The sequence below is a fragment of the Montipora capricornis genome, chromosome 11 (assembly GCF_036669925.1).
Source record: "Montipora capricornis isolate CH-2021 chromosome 11, ASM3666992v2, whole genome shotgun sequence".
In the NCBI taxonomy this organism is placed as follows: Eukaryota; Metazoa; Cnidaria; class Anthozoa; order Scleractinia; family Acroporidae; genus Montipora; species Montipora capricornis.
In genome coordinates this window covers 2,423,287-2,438,286 of record NC_090893.1, presented here as the reverse complement: position 1 = coordinate 2,438,286, position 15,000 = coordinate 2,423,287, and the positions used below count along the sequence as shown (strand labels likewise).

The following is a 15,000-nucleotide window of genomic DNA, read 5'->3' as shown; positions in this document are numbered from 1 at the left end:
CATGTGAAAACCGAGACTTTGTAAAGACCAGGAGCCCATCACCCGGAGCGTGCAACTTAACTATACTTGTGCAACGGCGTTTTCACAAGTAAAGTTATTTTTAGATTTAACTTCCCGCTAATGAGACTCCCACAGGATCACGATCACCATTTACAAGATATTAATCTGACGTTATAGGGTCTCCGAACCGTAGCTGACTTTGTTTTTTGACCTAATTTGCGGGAAGGGCTAGTCTAAAAATAAACCTACTTGTGAAAACGCCGTTTCACAAACGCTGTATGGGAGTTGCACGCTCCAGGATGGGCTCCTGTAAAGACTTGTTTCCATATCTCAGTGCCCTTGGACGTGAGGGGCCAGGGGTAGCGGTAGGGGCAGGAGCCCATCACCGGGAGCGTGCAACTAACCTATTTTCGTGCAACGGCGTTTTCACAAGTAAGGTTATTAATAGATAGGCCTTTCCCGCGAATTAGCTTTCAAAAGCCAATCAGAAGCGGGGCATAATTAATAAGTTTATTATTAATTAGGCACCGCTTCTGATTGGCTTTTTGAAACTAATTCTCGGGAAAGGCGTATCTAAAAATAACTTTACTTGTGAAAACGCCCTTTCACAGACGCGGTATGAAAGTTGCATGCTCCGGGTGATGGGCTCCTGTAGGGGGTGAAGTGTACAATAGCTGAAACAACCCAAACCTTTACAAAAATGCTAACCTTAGGCCTAAACAATATGCTTTAGAGATAATGTTTAGGCCTAAGGTTAGCATTTTTATATGGGTTTGCATTGGGTTGTTTCAGTTTTGTTGTTCCCGGCCCCTTACGTCCAATGGCACTTTGAGATATGGAAACAAGTCTTTACCGAGGAATATTGAATTTCCCGCGAAAAATTTACTGCTGACATCATTTCATAGGAATCCGCTAATAAATTGAATAAATAAACGTACAAACTTTCACACAGCCCTACCAAGCCATAAATAGCGACACACAGCCCTTTATGGCCTGCGATGACCTTTGCAAGTCAGAAGAAAAGTTTTACATCATTGCACTTTAGATAGGCTAAATTTTAACCAATCAGAGACAAAGGCAAAATTAACTGTAACTCGCTCGCTCACTTTTCCCCTTTCCCAGCGCCGGCGCTTATGTCCGTTTCGTAAACGGTCGTTGCCATCATTTTGTTTCGTTTCCTCAGAAACGAAACTTACCTGTTTTGACTTCAGGGTGAACTATTTACACAGTGAGGTAGAGTGGCCAATCAAAACAGAGTTTGTAATTGAAAATCTAAACATCTATGAGATGTAACAACAAACTTATGAACATGCAATGTGAACCTGAAATATCGCAAATCATAATGCTGGCAGACAAAAATCCAAGGAAATGGGTCATAAATATGAAGTTTTGCCTATCTGATGATTTTGGGTTAGATTAAATCGATACAGTTGAAAATAATGAGTAATGAATGAGTAATGAGTTAATGAGTAATGTAAACAATCTTCGCACTGGTGAGTCGCGGTAATTACTTGGCTTAACCAGGAATCAGTTATTTTAAGGCTAGTACCGGTAGCTGCCTAGGTTCACATGTAACACAAGTAATGGAGTTTGCGTCCACATTTCTATCTTTATTCCTCGAGGGTTTAAACAGACGAAGCGCAATCAATATGACTCATACTACCGTGAGTGACTCATACTACCGTATTTTATCTTTTCTCCTGCCCTCACCAGTCCGGAAACGAAACACGATTTCTTTTTCTTTGATAGTTTCTTGTTGGCGGTCCGGCGATGCCATTTTTAGTAAACCTAAACTGGTTGAGATTGCAACTAAATGTCATTGCCTTATCTACGGATTTTAGTCTAGGCACCCATTTTTAATCGGCTTTCAACGAATTGTTAGCGTTAGCTTCATTTAAAGTGCCCCTGCGACCAAAAAATCAATTCATATTTTTCTTTGGATTTCAAAACTATGTCAACAAAACACTAAGTGACCCACGTTTTAAGTCTTGATTTCAAAAAGACACCTCTTCATTTTAACTGTAATTTTCCTATTTAATGGTCCGCCATTACTAACATTATGTTTTTGAGAGAGCTGGATCGAGGAGAAAATGACGGGCTCACTAGTTTAAGAATGCAATACGTGTGTACGTCGCAGAATTAATATGCAGCACGGGGGTTTTGGGCTTTCAGACTTTTAAACTCACGCTTTGCATATATAATAAGCTGCGTTCACACGCTGAAATTTTAAGCTAGTGAGCCTCTGACGTCACTTTTCCCTGGATCCAACCGTCTGAGGTCCAATCGGTCAGTTTTGAACGTGAGTAATGGCGGACCGTGAAATCCAAAACTTACACTCAAAGTAAACGGCCTTTGGATAAAAATCAAAGCTCAAAATTTTGCCAGTCAGGTGTTAAGCAAACACACTTTCAAAATCTCAAGGAAAAAAGGAAGTGGTTTTTTTGATCACAGGGGCACTTTAACTACTCTGAAATTGCAGCGTTTGGAGTCGTCATCTCAGTGGTTTAGTGGTGAAGTACGCATGCTCTTCAGTCATTGAACCGAGTTCGATATCGTTCAATCAACTTTCATTAAGTTCTTGCAAACGACAAACTCGACAGTGAAATTGTTTTCACTGTTGCCCAAATGGCAATGACCGTTTACGAAACGTAAAATTGCAACGCTGGCCGACTGCAACTATTTCCTACGCGACCTGGTTGGCTCAAACGTTTGTTTCTGGGGCTGGTACAGACAGAGTTTTCCCGCGCTTATATCCAGATCAATGCCCTAGTTCTGCATTCTCATTGGTCTCAAGAAACAACCCAAAACACTCAATTTAATAACGCTCTTTCTTCGATCGAGAATATCTTACTATAACTAGAGAAACCAGTCCACCTTGACAAAATGTCATTGTTTAGAGGAAACTAATTTATTCAGCTATCTGTGATGGAACCATCACTCTAATTCTCTGTACAAATTTCATTGATTTACAGATATTTACAACAGGAAATGGAAAATACTGAACTTTGACCATTTACTACCGATCCTCTTTACAAAAGAGATTACATGACCAATTATAGCATTTCCTTACGACTCAACCAGAAGAAACACGTGATATGCTTGATGCCACACACCTTATTTTGAAATTGCCGTCATCTCATTCTCATTGCTCTTTTTGTTTTGTTTAAAGTATCCTTTTGATTTTCAGGTCACAAACACAATAAGGTTACACTCAAACAAACAAACTAGCATTAAAATGGCGGCCATTTGGTAAGGTGTATTGCACATTACCTATTATGATCTTTGTTTAAATACGTTAATTACACGCTGCAGAGAACGTTGCAAGTGTCCCATAAAGCCTTTCTTTCGTTTTTGTTGGGGTACTGAAATTAAAAGGACAGTTTGTGACGTCTACATAGCATAAAGTATGATACTGGCTTGTTCCAAATTCCGTACGAAAGAATTAAAGAATTCAACTCGGCTTCGTCGACTGGATTAAAGTATCACTGTTCGTGCTGTTGTTTGCTAAACGAACGTCTTCTGAATGAAAAGTAGCCTTCCATTTTAAATCGACATAAAAGGGTTTCAAGGCAAACAGACAAAGTAAAGTCGTTCTTGAGAACTATGACCGCACAAAGAAAAAGAAAGAGAAAAAAAAGACAAAAGCAATTAATGGCTTCATGTCGTTGTGGCTCCTTGAAAAGTTCATTCAGAAAAAGGCAAAACGAATCATTTTTGCAGAATGCTTAAACATCGCTTCACGTCCTTACAGCGAAATTTGAAACAAGTCAGTATTTTAAACCCAATTTCACGTAACTTGAAAGGGAAACTACTCTGAAATAAGCCCTTTACTGTTGGAAATGCGCAAAGTCGCATACAAGCTTTTCGAGCTCACAAGACTGGAGCTTTTAGTTCTGTAGCATTTAGCTATTGCACCGCTACTACCCTCCTCCCCTGATGGCAAGGGCTACCCCCAGTATGTAGCCGTGAAATGGCGTTTTCTCTTTTTTCTCTGAACTGAATATCACATTACTTAGCCAGAGCAGATGTTCCCTTTCGGTGTTAGAGAAGTATCATAATTCTCATACAGCGCCGCGGATTCTTGTGATTAAGTCTAAATAATTTCAACGGTCTGAGATTTTCGAACGTTGATTAACGTCTGTCTAACAGCGGATGTTAACTCAAACTTCACTTTACCCCAACTGAAAATGCGTCAATATGATAACTAACATCATTAAGAGGAAAGTTAAGCTCTCACTAACCCAGGATTACCAAAAAATCCACTTATGTCGGGCAATGAACAATCTGAGCCCGTTTCTAAATCTTCTCACGAAGGTTCTCCTTGATTATTTTAAGCACTTCATTAATGAAATGATTCTAAAGGGCACAACCGATTCGTGGTTTATGATTGCTACTCTTCGGTAAAATGAACCTTGCACAACCGTGCTAATCGTTTCAACTCACAGACGATTACTTTGTACAATGACCTCTCGGTTCTTGGAGAGTATCTACTGCTAACTCACAAAAAGCCTCTTATAATTTGTTGAACAGTAGATTTAACTCCTTAAGAGAAAAACACCGGGCCACGCCACGATTATTACTGACTCGTAGATCTTAAAGTCCCTAATTCAATGGCGAAATAGCAACCGTTTACAATTTTGTATCAACCTCCTTTCCTTCTGATTTTTCCTTTTCGCAATCCTTTGGTTCACACTTCAGCTTTAGTAAACGCATATGTTCCTCCGAATGCCTCCGCAGTTCGCACCTAGGTTCCAGTTTATTGGAAGTTTTCGTTTCATTCAAGCTCACGCTTCGCGAGCGCTGGACAACACTCTCTTGTTCAACAACGCACCGTATACCTTGGTAAAAATCGTGTTTTCGAGGGCGCCCCTTTATTTCAAAACTGTCTTGTCGGGAAAGTGAATGCTTTTCCTCCCTGGAGTTCCTCCTACCCTTTTTGTCCAATTTTCCGGGATGAAAATGTTCCGGCGACAAAGCTCGTCTCAACAAAGGCGAGCCAGGTCTCGGAGAGGTCTGGGGAGTAATGCTCGCCAGATGTGGCGACGCTGGGGACCCCCGTAGGGTAAGAGGAGACGTGCTGCGAGCTTGATGTGAAAGATTGTGAGGATGTGATGGGGAGGCTGAGGTCGGAGACGGTGTCCTGGCTAGGGGAGACACGGGCACGTGAGAGGAAGACTTTCGTCTGGGCGAACGCACAGCTCGCAACTTCGGAATGAGTCCTTGAAGAGCTCCTAAAGGAATACAATTACGAAAGTCATTACTAATTCATGAAGGTAACAATAAATAGAAGTGCAGCATTCAGGTCACATGACCACAAATTCTGAAAATCCTGATATAATTTAAATGTTACCACAATTGGAATTCTGTATCAAAATAAAAAATTGCCACACTGTAACTTCCGAAACAATTCCCTATATGGGATTCCTTAAGTTAAGTCAAGCAATATTCGAGTCAGACTTGTATAGGATAAAATGGCTCGCCTACCGCTCGCAATTGCAAATACCCACATAGATCCCAGATCATATTGTATTTATCACTTAAAACAACAATATAGAGTACTGAAGTGACAAATATTTGAACAGCAAATAAGCTAGGATTTAGAAGAGAACGACGATTGCAGTTAGAGAAGCAAATTAAGTAGTAACAAGGAATTTTGAAAAATAATCCAGGCTCGAAAGAGACAAGGACAATTTCCCGCATGAGTGATCCCTGGACTTATGTGGACAATAAACTACTTCGACGATACGCCGGCCATTTTGAATTATATTGTTCCAACAGCTACTGCTGGACGCCCAGGAAGCAAATACTATCTTACCCCCCTCATGACCATCACATAATATCTTTTTAAACTAAGGAAATCAAAATGGCTGAAGATTCGCCGAAGTAGTCGATAGACACCTGAAAAATTCAGGAGGCTCCAACAAGATTCGAACACAGGACCTCTGCAATGCCGGTGCATTGCTCTACCAAATGAGCTATGACGCCACTCAGTTGGTAGAAGGTCAATTGTGTTGGGCTCATTTGTTCCCGCTGAGGCCTCGATGAATGAAAGAAATGTGTATTTTAGGTCGTAGAGGTCATGGGTTGGAATCCCGTTGAAGCCAAGCCGCAAAAATTTTTCAAGTGTCTAAAAGAAACAATTGCTTAAATTATCCAGATAGAGAAAGTTTCAATCGAGTGTCGTAAGACCAAAACCAAAGTAATTACTTTGGCCAATCAAAAAGGACGGAAACAATCCGGTAAACCAATCAAAACTCGAAGAAATTGCACGTAACCGACACAAAGCGCGGGAAAATGTGCACGCGCGTGCAACGATTTGTTTTGGTCGCACATTGGTTGACAAAATAGCGAGAGAACTTTGAACCAATCACTGAGTTAAGTAATGCAAAACCAATGCAATTGGCTACTTACTTTTGACACTCAACTGAAAACCGCTCTAAGTGCGAAGATCAGGTCTCTCTTTCGTCCATAAAGGTAATGAAAGAATTGTGTATTTGAAACTCGAGTTTAACCGGTTATCGTACATTGTAATTGTTGTCACGTCGGCTAAGAAAGTACATGAACTTCTTGGAAGGAAAGCAACTTACAGATTCGTGAGAAATTTACTACCTAGTAATTCACTGATCTGTCGGTGTCGCGCGCTTCATTAATTAATGACAATGGATTCTTCGGATTATTTTGAATTTATATACTATTTCATGTAAAAAATAAATAAATAAATTCCACGAGTAAGTACTTTTTCACCTGATTCAATAAAACAATTGCTACAAAAACAATTACACTTAAAAACTCACCCGGCCGACCGAGCCCATGCGCACTCGGTGAACTTGGGGATGAAGCAGGGCTACTGCTGACGGAAGACGACGACTGATCCGAAAGAGTCCGAAAGTCGAACGAAGGTGACGAGAGTTTTGGCGAAGCAGGCCGAGCTGCTCTTCCTTCTGGCGACGACACCATTCGTTTTAACGAGCTTGTTCGCCTAAGACTCGTCCCTGGCGAAAAGGAATGGCTGGTTCTTCGGCCGATCCGCTTCCAAAAAGGTTTCTGCTTCGGCTGTTTGTCTGCTGTTTCCGGGCCAGGAGATGACGGTAAATTGGGAGACGCTCTCCTTCCTCGCCTCGGAGGTAGCTTCTTGCTGACTTGCTTACTTGCAGAGAGAACACGTTTTCGCCCTCCTCGTTTGATGGAGGTTTTTGCCAGTTCCGTGGCGCTCAATTTGACCTTGGTACCACCGCCTAGGATGAGTTCAATGACTTGCGGGTGACTGAGTCCCATGACAGACTGAAAATAACAATACAGAATCACCGTTACTACAATATAGTTTACTATAATTCAATATAGTTGCAATATCGATACAAAATACTGTACCTACCATAGCTAAACCCTTGAAATACATTACATAAATTCAAGTAAATGACAAATATTTCTTCGAAGTCAAAGTGAAACTATATCTTATAAGAATAGCTAAATAAGAAATACTGACGACTTTTAAGATAAGGTGATCAGTTTTTTCGGCGCTTTTAAAATGTATAAAAAAAGAGATGTCTCAGTATCTCTATAATATATACAATATTTCAGCCTAGATCCCCGTGCAGTCATGTAATATCCTCTCTTCCCCATCAAAGTCATCGTTTTCTCAAGTCAAAAGCTTGTCCCCAAGTACTGTGCAACGTGACGTTAGGGAGCTTAAGCAACGACGAATGCGACGGCAACGAGAACGTCATCTCAAAATATAAATTCACGTTATTGTAATCACTTCGTGATCATTTCAACCTTTTTAATACGACAAGGGTGTGGTAGTTCCTCAAAAATGACACTGGTCGGAACGGCGGTTAAATTAGGGGAGAAAATAAAAATTTATCCTCAAGTGCTAACGTTCTTCATAAAAACTCGAATAGACCTAATCGGCTAACTCAATGTTGTACCCAATTCAAATCTCCCGGGACTAAGATTCTTTATTTACTGTATTTGCATGATAATGTAGCATTCATATTTAAATGATATGGAAATACCTGGAACAAAACGTTTTATTCCCAAAGGGTTTGAATTGGGTACAACATTGAGTTAGCCGATTAGGTCTATTTGGCTATTTCAAGTTGTTGTTTTGCTGACGACGGGAAAGAAATGAACAAAAGTGAAAAACGCACGTGCAGGGCGTGCACAGCTATTGTTTTTGCCCACTAAATATGCAAATTTGTGACATTCTCGTTGCAGTGCCCGTTGTCGTTGCTTAATTAAGCTCCCTATTAGCATTAATTAAATTAAACAAATAAATAAAACAATATATGAAAATAATAAGTGATTGAAAACTAAGAGGACAAGATTACAATAATGACAAGATTTGAGGAAGCGATCACTTAAGTGAAGGTACCAGTTGTTTTCTCCCATGCAGCGATGCGCTCCCTTTCACCACTTAGGGGCCAAAAGCAAGCTCCACTTCAAAGCGAAAGAACGGGAGGTCTTTGGTCCTCTTTTTCTTACCTCGTCGTTGACGTGTGTAAGAAGGTCTCCGGGTCTAAGCCCTGATTCAAATGCTGCGCTGCCGTGATCCACATTCTACAACAAAGAACAAAAAAAGCATTGTAACATTTTGACACATACTGCGGTTAATTCCGGACCGTACGCAAGACCGAGGGCACAGTTTTTCCCAATACGGACCGGCAAAGGCCGGCAAATAACGTTTTTATTTATATTCTTCCTTGGCGGGAAATAGGCCTTATTCACGATAGCCGCCATGTTGGTTTTCAAATTGTCATGCAAATTAGCCATGTGTTATGCTGGGGGACAAACATTGGAAAAAAGGCAAATTGCGGAAACTCGGCTCGTCGAAATATTGAAATAACATTTCTAAAAGTACATTTTAGAATTTAGAATTAAGTCCCATTTATGATAATTTTATATCTTTGATTGCCTTTGACATTTTGACTTTCTAGTTCGTTATCTCCTCATTTTTCACTAAAAAAAACATCGAAGTAACCATGTAATCATTCCATTTTACTACTTAAGTGAAAAACATTCAATGAACGTGAAAAAAATCGTCTGTGTGGCTAAGATGTTCGTTAAAACCTCTCGAACTTGTGTTGCTTGCCCCCTCAGAAGTGTGTAGCTAATTTACATGATAATAGCAAATCCAACATGGCGGCCATCGTGAATAAGGTCTATTGGTTTGAGAACAAATTTTGAATTCTCTACTTGCACAAATCCCATAACACATCTCTTTTACCCCCCAAACCTTTGTTGCATTGGCATCTTCATGTCCCAGGAGCAATTGAAAACGATTATTATCCAAAATGTTGTATTATGGGATTTGTGCAAGTAGAGAATACAACTTCTCAACAACTCATTAATAATTCATAAGCCCAAAACAAAATAAATCACTATCGTAAAGGAAGTTTAGATAAGTGGTCCTAATTAGCAAAAAATTTCGCCACCTTGGATCCCAAATCTCTCTTAAAATACTGATTCCTTTGCAGGAATATCAGACATTTAAGAAAATGTTTTATCGGATATCGAAACACCTCGAAATCGGTTAAAAAACTCGGCCTTCGGCCTCGTTTTCCAACTCGCTTCTCGGTGTTCGGATATCCGATGAAACACTCCTCGTGATTGATATACCACTTAATTGTCCGGGAGGTCATTAAGCCCATCCACAGTTTTTTGGTCTGTTTGCTATTCAGCTTGCGTGATATATAATAAATTAGTATCACCCAACTAGTGGACCAATGCAAATCCTGCATTTTCATTGGCTACGCTACTAGAGGACCATTAGTAATAGTCCTCGAGTAGCGAAAAGCGTGACCCTTTCTTTCGTTTTCTTCCCAAATAAATATTTCTTCAACTTGCATTTGCTAACTTTGTTATTGACTTTTCTGTCCGACTAGTTGGGTGATACTAAAACAATTAGACCCTTCGCCCTCAAGGGCCACGGGTCTAATTGTTAAATAGTCATGCAACTCATGGCCATTAACAGTTACGATTAATTGTTAAATGTCACGTCAAAGACAGAAATAGAAGTTCTACCCGGGATGAATGAAATGGCTCCCTCATTTGTAAAGGACTTTAAAAAAATGAGGCCGTTCACTTACCGACACAAGATGATGCACTCTGTAATAGTTGGTATCCCCAAAATACACCCTAATGGCCTGCAATGTGAAGCCATATCCACGAGGACCCTTCTCAATGATGATTGGCGGACGCAGACCGAGTGACAAGGTCCTGGATCTTCGACGGCTGCTAGGGGACCGAGGTGGAGTCAGTGACAGTGGTGATCCAGGAGGACTCTTGATATGACGACGTAATGCGCGGAATTCACTGTCAGATACTGTCGACCAAAAAAAAAAAGCAAAACAAATAACCTGGCTTGTTATTGAAGACTACCTACTCCACTCTCTTTAAAATCGTCACTGTTTGCCTTGTCCATACAAATGCTTTTGAACTAAGGCGCCGGGCAGACTACGATCGTGGACAAAAAGAATAGACCTTACTGGAGTTGTGCATGCAGGCACATTTTATTTTGTTTAAAATTACATGCAAAAGAGGCTTAAGGGTCAATTCGATTCAAAATGACCCCTTAGCCTCGTTTGTGTGGCAAAACCGCTAATAACTCCGATAAGGGCTTTTGAGACCTTCGCCATTTTTCGAATTCTAGGACAATAAACTGCCACCGTACCTGGGAAGGTCAAGAATGCCTCCACCACCCCCCCCCCCCCCCCCCCTCTACAAAACACAATGACGTCTAGGAAGAGCAAATAACCCAGCCATATCTCAACACTGCTTTTTTTGTGTGGGAGGCGTGGGAAGGGGAGGGGGAAGGGAGGGGAGGGGACTGCAAAAAAACTACATCCCTTCTTCGGTCATGCTATTATTTGTTATTCACATAACGACTTCATTGGTCAGAGAATTAGCAAGCATAAAAATACCATAACACTCTTTGTTTGTCCCTCCAAAATTTTGCATAAGCATTGTTTTCATTATTTCTTGGGACCACTATAAATCCCAAGAGAAAATAAAAACAATATTTATACAAAACTTTGGAGGGACAAACAAAGAATATTATTGTATTTTTGATACTGGCTGAAAGTCCCTCTATTACACGTGTTCCTCAGTTCAATAATCCTGTGAATACAGAACCGCAATAGCGATAGAGCGAGTTTCAAGCGAGTGCCGTAAAACCAAAACCAAAGTAATTACTTTGGCTAATCAAAAAGGACGGAGGCAATCCAGTAAACCAATCAAAACTCGAAGTAATTACACGTAGCCGACACAAACCGCGGGGAAATGTGGACGCACGAGCCACGATTGGTTTTGATTGGTCCAAAAAGTGGCGCGAGAACTTTGAACCAATCGCTGAGTGAAGTAATGCAAAACCAAAGTTATTTGCTAATTACTTTCGACACTCAATTGAAAACCGCTCTAAAATATCATTTTCTCTTTAGACTTTCATTGTCAAACACAAAATTCTTACAAGACGACTTACAAGACATTTCTAGCTTGGATGCACCGGACAGTCGTTTCTCATCTTTGTCGCCCGGAAGGGAATGGGTCCGTTGAATGCGTTGCTTGTCCTCAGTCTCCACATTGAGGTTGGCCGGGCTTGGCGCGGGAGGCTTTGTCGGGCTGTCCTCATCCGCTGACAGCGATAGCCGAGGAATCGGGACGGGAGACAGGTCAGAGTAGGCTTTCTTTCGTAAACGTACCGTGGTGGGAGTAGTGGGGGACTCAGGGCTAAGACTGCGTTCTATAGGCGTCTTCGACCTGATGACCAAACAAAATGAGGCTTGACAAGTCCACTTGTCAAGAAAAACTTGCCGACTGTACACACTAGCAAGTTTTCCTTGACAAGTTTTCCTTGGTAGTGTAAATGAAAAATATGACAAGTTTTCCTTGACCAGTGCACTTGACAAGTAATTTACACTACCAAGTTTTCCTTGACAAGTTTTTCCTTGTCAAGTGTCCTTGTTCAAAAACGAGCATGCTAGTTTTTTTTTCCATTTACACTGCCAAGGAAAACTTGTCAAGGAAAACTTGGTAGTGTAAATGAGGCTTAACACAACAAAAGTATCAATGAGTGGTAAGGCAGAAAGCCAAGCAGAAATCCTATCCTCAAGCTGATCGGCCCATACATGTATAATGATGATACTTTGCATTCATGTCACAATGTCACAAGGTGTCAAACTTCATGGAGTAGTTTCTGGCAAGGGGTCTGGGTTTGAAGGTCCCTTTATGACGCGTACACCTATGGCGCGTTTTTCAAACCAAAATTCAATTGGTTACTCGTCTTTACAACCGACCTTCGTTTTTCAACTGTAATATTCCTTTTATTCTACTGTGACATTCACTTTTCAAATTAACATTCGTTTTATTCAACCTTGACAGTCGTTTTTGAAGTTCAGCATTCGTTTTATTTAAGCGAGACTTTATTAAGCTCCACCTTCGTTTTATTCAAGCGTGACGCTCGTGCACTGACGCCTATGGCGCGTTTTTAGTGTCAAAATTCAAACACGCCATTCAAACATTCAACTCAGCAATTCAAACATTCATTTCGACAATTCAGACATTAAATTCGGCAATTCAAACTTTCAATTCGACAATTCAAACCTTTCAATTCGGCAATTCAAACATTCAATTCGGCAATTCAAATATTTAATTGACTTGAAGGTTCGTTTAAATGGTCGAGAGAGCAAAAAGTAAATTGGAATTGAACCTTAACCCTAACTCCAACTTTGAATAGACAAATTGTTGTTTGAATTGCTGAATGAATGCACATTGGAATTTTGACACTAAAAACGCGCCATATACACGAAGTAACGTGAATCTCATAATATGACTGTACAGGCCACTTTCGAAAATGCCATCATACTCTCTGTTTGTCCCCCCAAATTTTGCATAAGCATTGTTTCCAGTTTTTCTTGGGACTTAAAATAGTCGGACAACCCTGAACTGGCTTGCTCGTTGAGGACTCAAATATTCAGTTTAAGAACTCGTCTTCCAATCGAACGGTTAAAAAAACCGAACATCTTCCTAGCAATACCAAGGAGCTTATGGAGTAAAGCAAGGAAAACATGTGTTGCCAATCAAGCTATAAACAGGAGAAAATACTGTACTGGAAGTGTAATAACCACACCAAAAGGTCTTATACTTACTCGCTATTTGAGTGGCTCCTACTCCGAGATTGATCGCCACTGACGCTACTATCGCTTCGCTGCCTTCGGAAATCCTCGTCGCTCTCTCGGCACTCCGACCGACCGCACGGACTTTGTTCTTCCAATCCCCTTCTTCGCACTGTAGGAGGCGAGCTCTCCGAGCTCTGATCGCTGCGCGGTGTGGTCACCTCTTCGCTTGAGTCTTTGCTGTCGGTTGGTTTCATTGCGTTCTTCGGAGATACGGGAGAGGAAGGACCGGGGGAGGGGACCGGAGAGGGAGTAGGGGATGCACAGATACGGGAATACCGGGGGGAACACGTAGAAAAATTGCAAAACTCGTTGGAGAAGTTACTGAAGTCTTCGTCATCGTCGTCATCGTCATCCGTTTCAAGTTCATGGTTGTAGCGGTCTGTGCGAGCTGTTGAAAATCAACATCAAACCATCAAGAGGAGGAATGTTATGCTATTATCGCCTTACTCAAAGATGAATTATACATGACAAAATTTCTCCCTTTGATCGGCTAAGAGAAATGTAGTTTTTAGGCAACAGTGAAGCAAAGCGTTGACTCGGGGCAAAAAGACGCAACAAACCAAGAATTTTGATTGGTCAACGATAACAGAAACTAACAGATGGCCAATCAAACGCGACGCGAGCCTTGGATGGCTCAAAATTTGGACACCTGAGTCGTGATACCAAATAGGCATGCGTTGCCTCTACATAAATATAAGTTATTTGCTCCCTTGGAGGTCCGTATACAGTGTTCTCACGAGGCCACGCCTTCGTCTTCGTTTCGCCTTCGACGACAGTCACGAGTGTGGAAGACCTTAGACAGCAATGAAAAATTGAAAATTACTTTCTTTCGCCCTAAAGTACCAAGGATTTAAGAAAGTGTAGAAGATCATCGAAACGCTGATGAAGAGGTCAACGTGGTAAGCAAAGATCAATAAGCTATTTCATTGAAGAAAGACCTTGTTTTTCAGAGTGAGGGGCAGACGAAGTACCCACGACTTGCCTATGATGCCGACAAAAAGATCACGACCTGTAAGACCTGTCTCTAGGCAAAAAAATCAAATGCTTTTACAATATTGTCGAATGGCCACCACTGAAAGAGTTCCAATTGAAACGTTCCTTGATGAACTGGACAGAGAAATCACGAAGGATTTTTTCCACCCTAGTCATGGAGCCAAAAACACTTTGCCCCGCTTAAGCTGCTGCAGGGCACCTATTTTTCAGCAGAGGGGACCCTGGGACTCCCTAAGACAAAATCCTGGCGAGAACACTGCGTATAACGAAAATCTGTGATAGAGATGTTGTTGAAAATGCTACTCGAGGCCGCAGGCCGAGGGAAGCTTCTTTAAGACCGAGGTCACAGTTTTTCGCTATCAGATCGACCCTTAGCTGGTAAATAACTTATTTTTTCCTCTCTGACATCACTTTTATAATTGTTGACTCGCATCGCGCTTGATGGCGAATGTAGTAAGCGACTTACAAACTGAACGTTTCAAAGATAAATTTTTATTTAAATTCTGTTTCCAAGCCTCTTGTCTAATAAAAATCTGTCATCAAAGCAACCTTTGTATGTAAACGGATTTGCTGGCAAAAAAAAAAGAAACAAAATCTCTCAGAGCGTTACTGCGCCCGTGGGCAGAGACTGGAAAATCCGGACCGCGCGAAGAACCAATCAGATTTCAGGATTCGATACCGTGCCCTCTTGGAAAAAAAATTATCGGTTATTTCGAAAATTGTTTTTCATTTTTGTCCTTGAAAAGATTTGCTCCTGCTTATTTATTCCAAACTGAATTCGAAATTCTTTAGGCGCGGGTCGTGAGACGAAACCTACGAGTTTTTGTACTTATCG

The 15,000-nt window shown here is 41.1% G+C and overlaps 1 protein-coding gene across 1 annotated transcript in view; it reads right to left on the bottom strand.

The window, feature by feature from the left end:
- Nucleotides 1-2,886: 2,886 nt before the first annotated feature.
- LOC138025045 (microtubule-associated serine/threonine-protein kinase 3-like) overlaps nt 2,887-15,000 on the bottom strand; it is a 49,350-nt gene continuing 37,236 nt past the window's right edge. Inside the window, exons 24-29 of the mRNA XM_068872285.1 lie at nt 13,143-13,560; nt 11,477-11,754; nt 10,086-10,321; nt 8,482-8,556; nt 6,795-7,281; nt 2,887-5,231 (exon numbers count right to left, since the gene is read on the bottom strand). Coding sequence (XP_068728386.1) covers nt 4,630-5,231; nt 6,795-7,281; nt 8,482-8,556; nt 10,086-10,321; nt 11,477-11,754; nt 13,143-13,560 — 2,096 coding nt within the window. The 3' untranslated portion in view covers nt 2,887-4,629. The remainder of the gene's footprint in view (nt 5,232-6,794; nt 7,282-8,481; nt 8,557-10,085; nt 10,322-11,476; nt 11,755-13,142; nt 13,561-15,000) is intronic.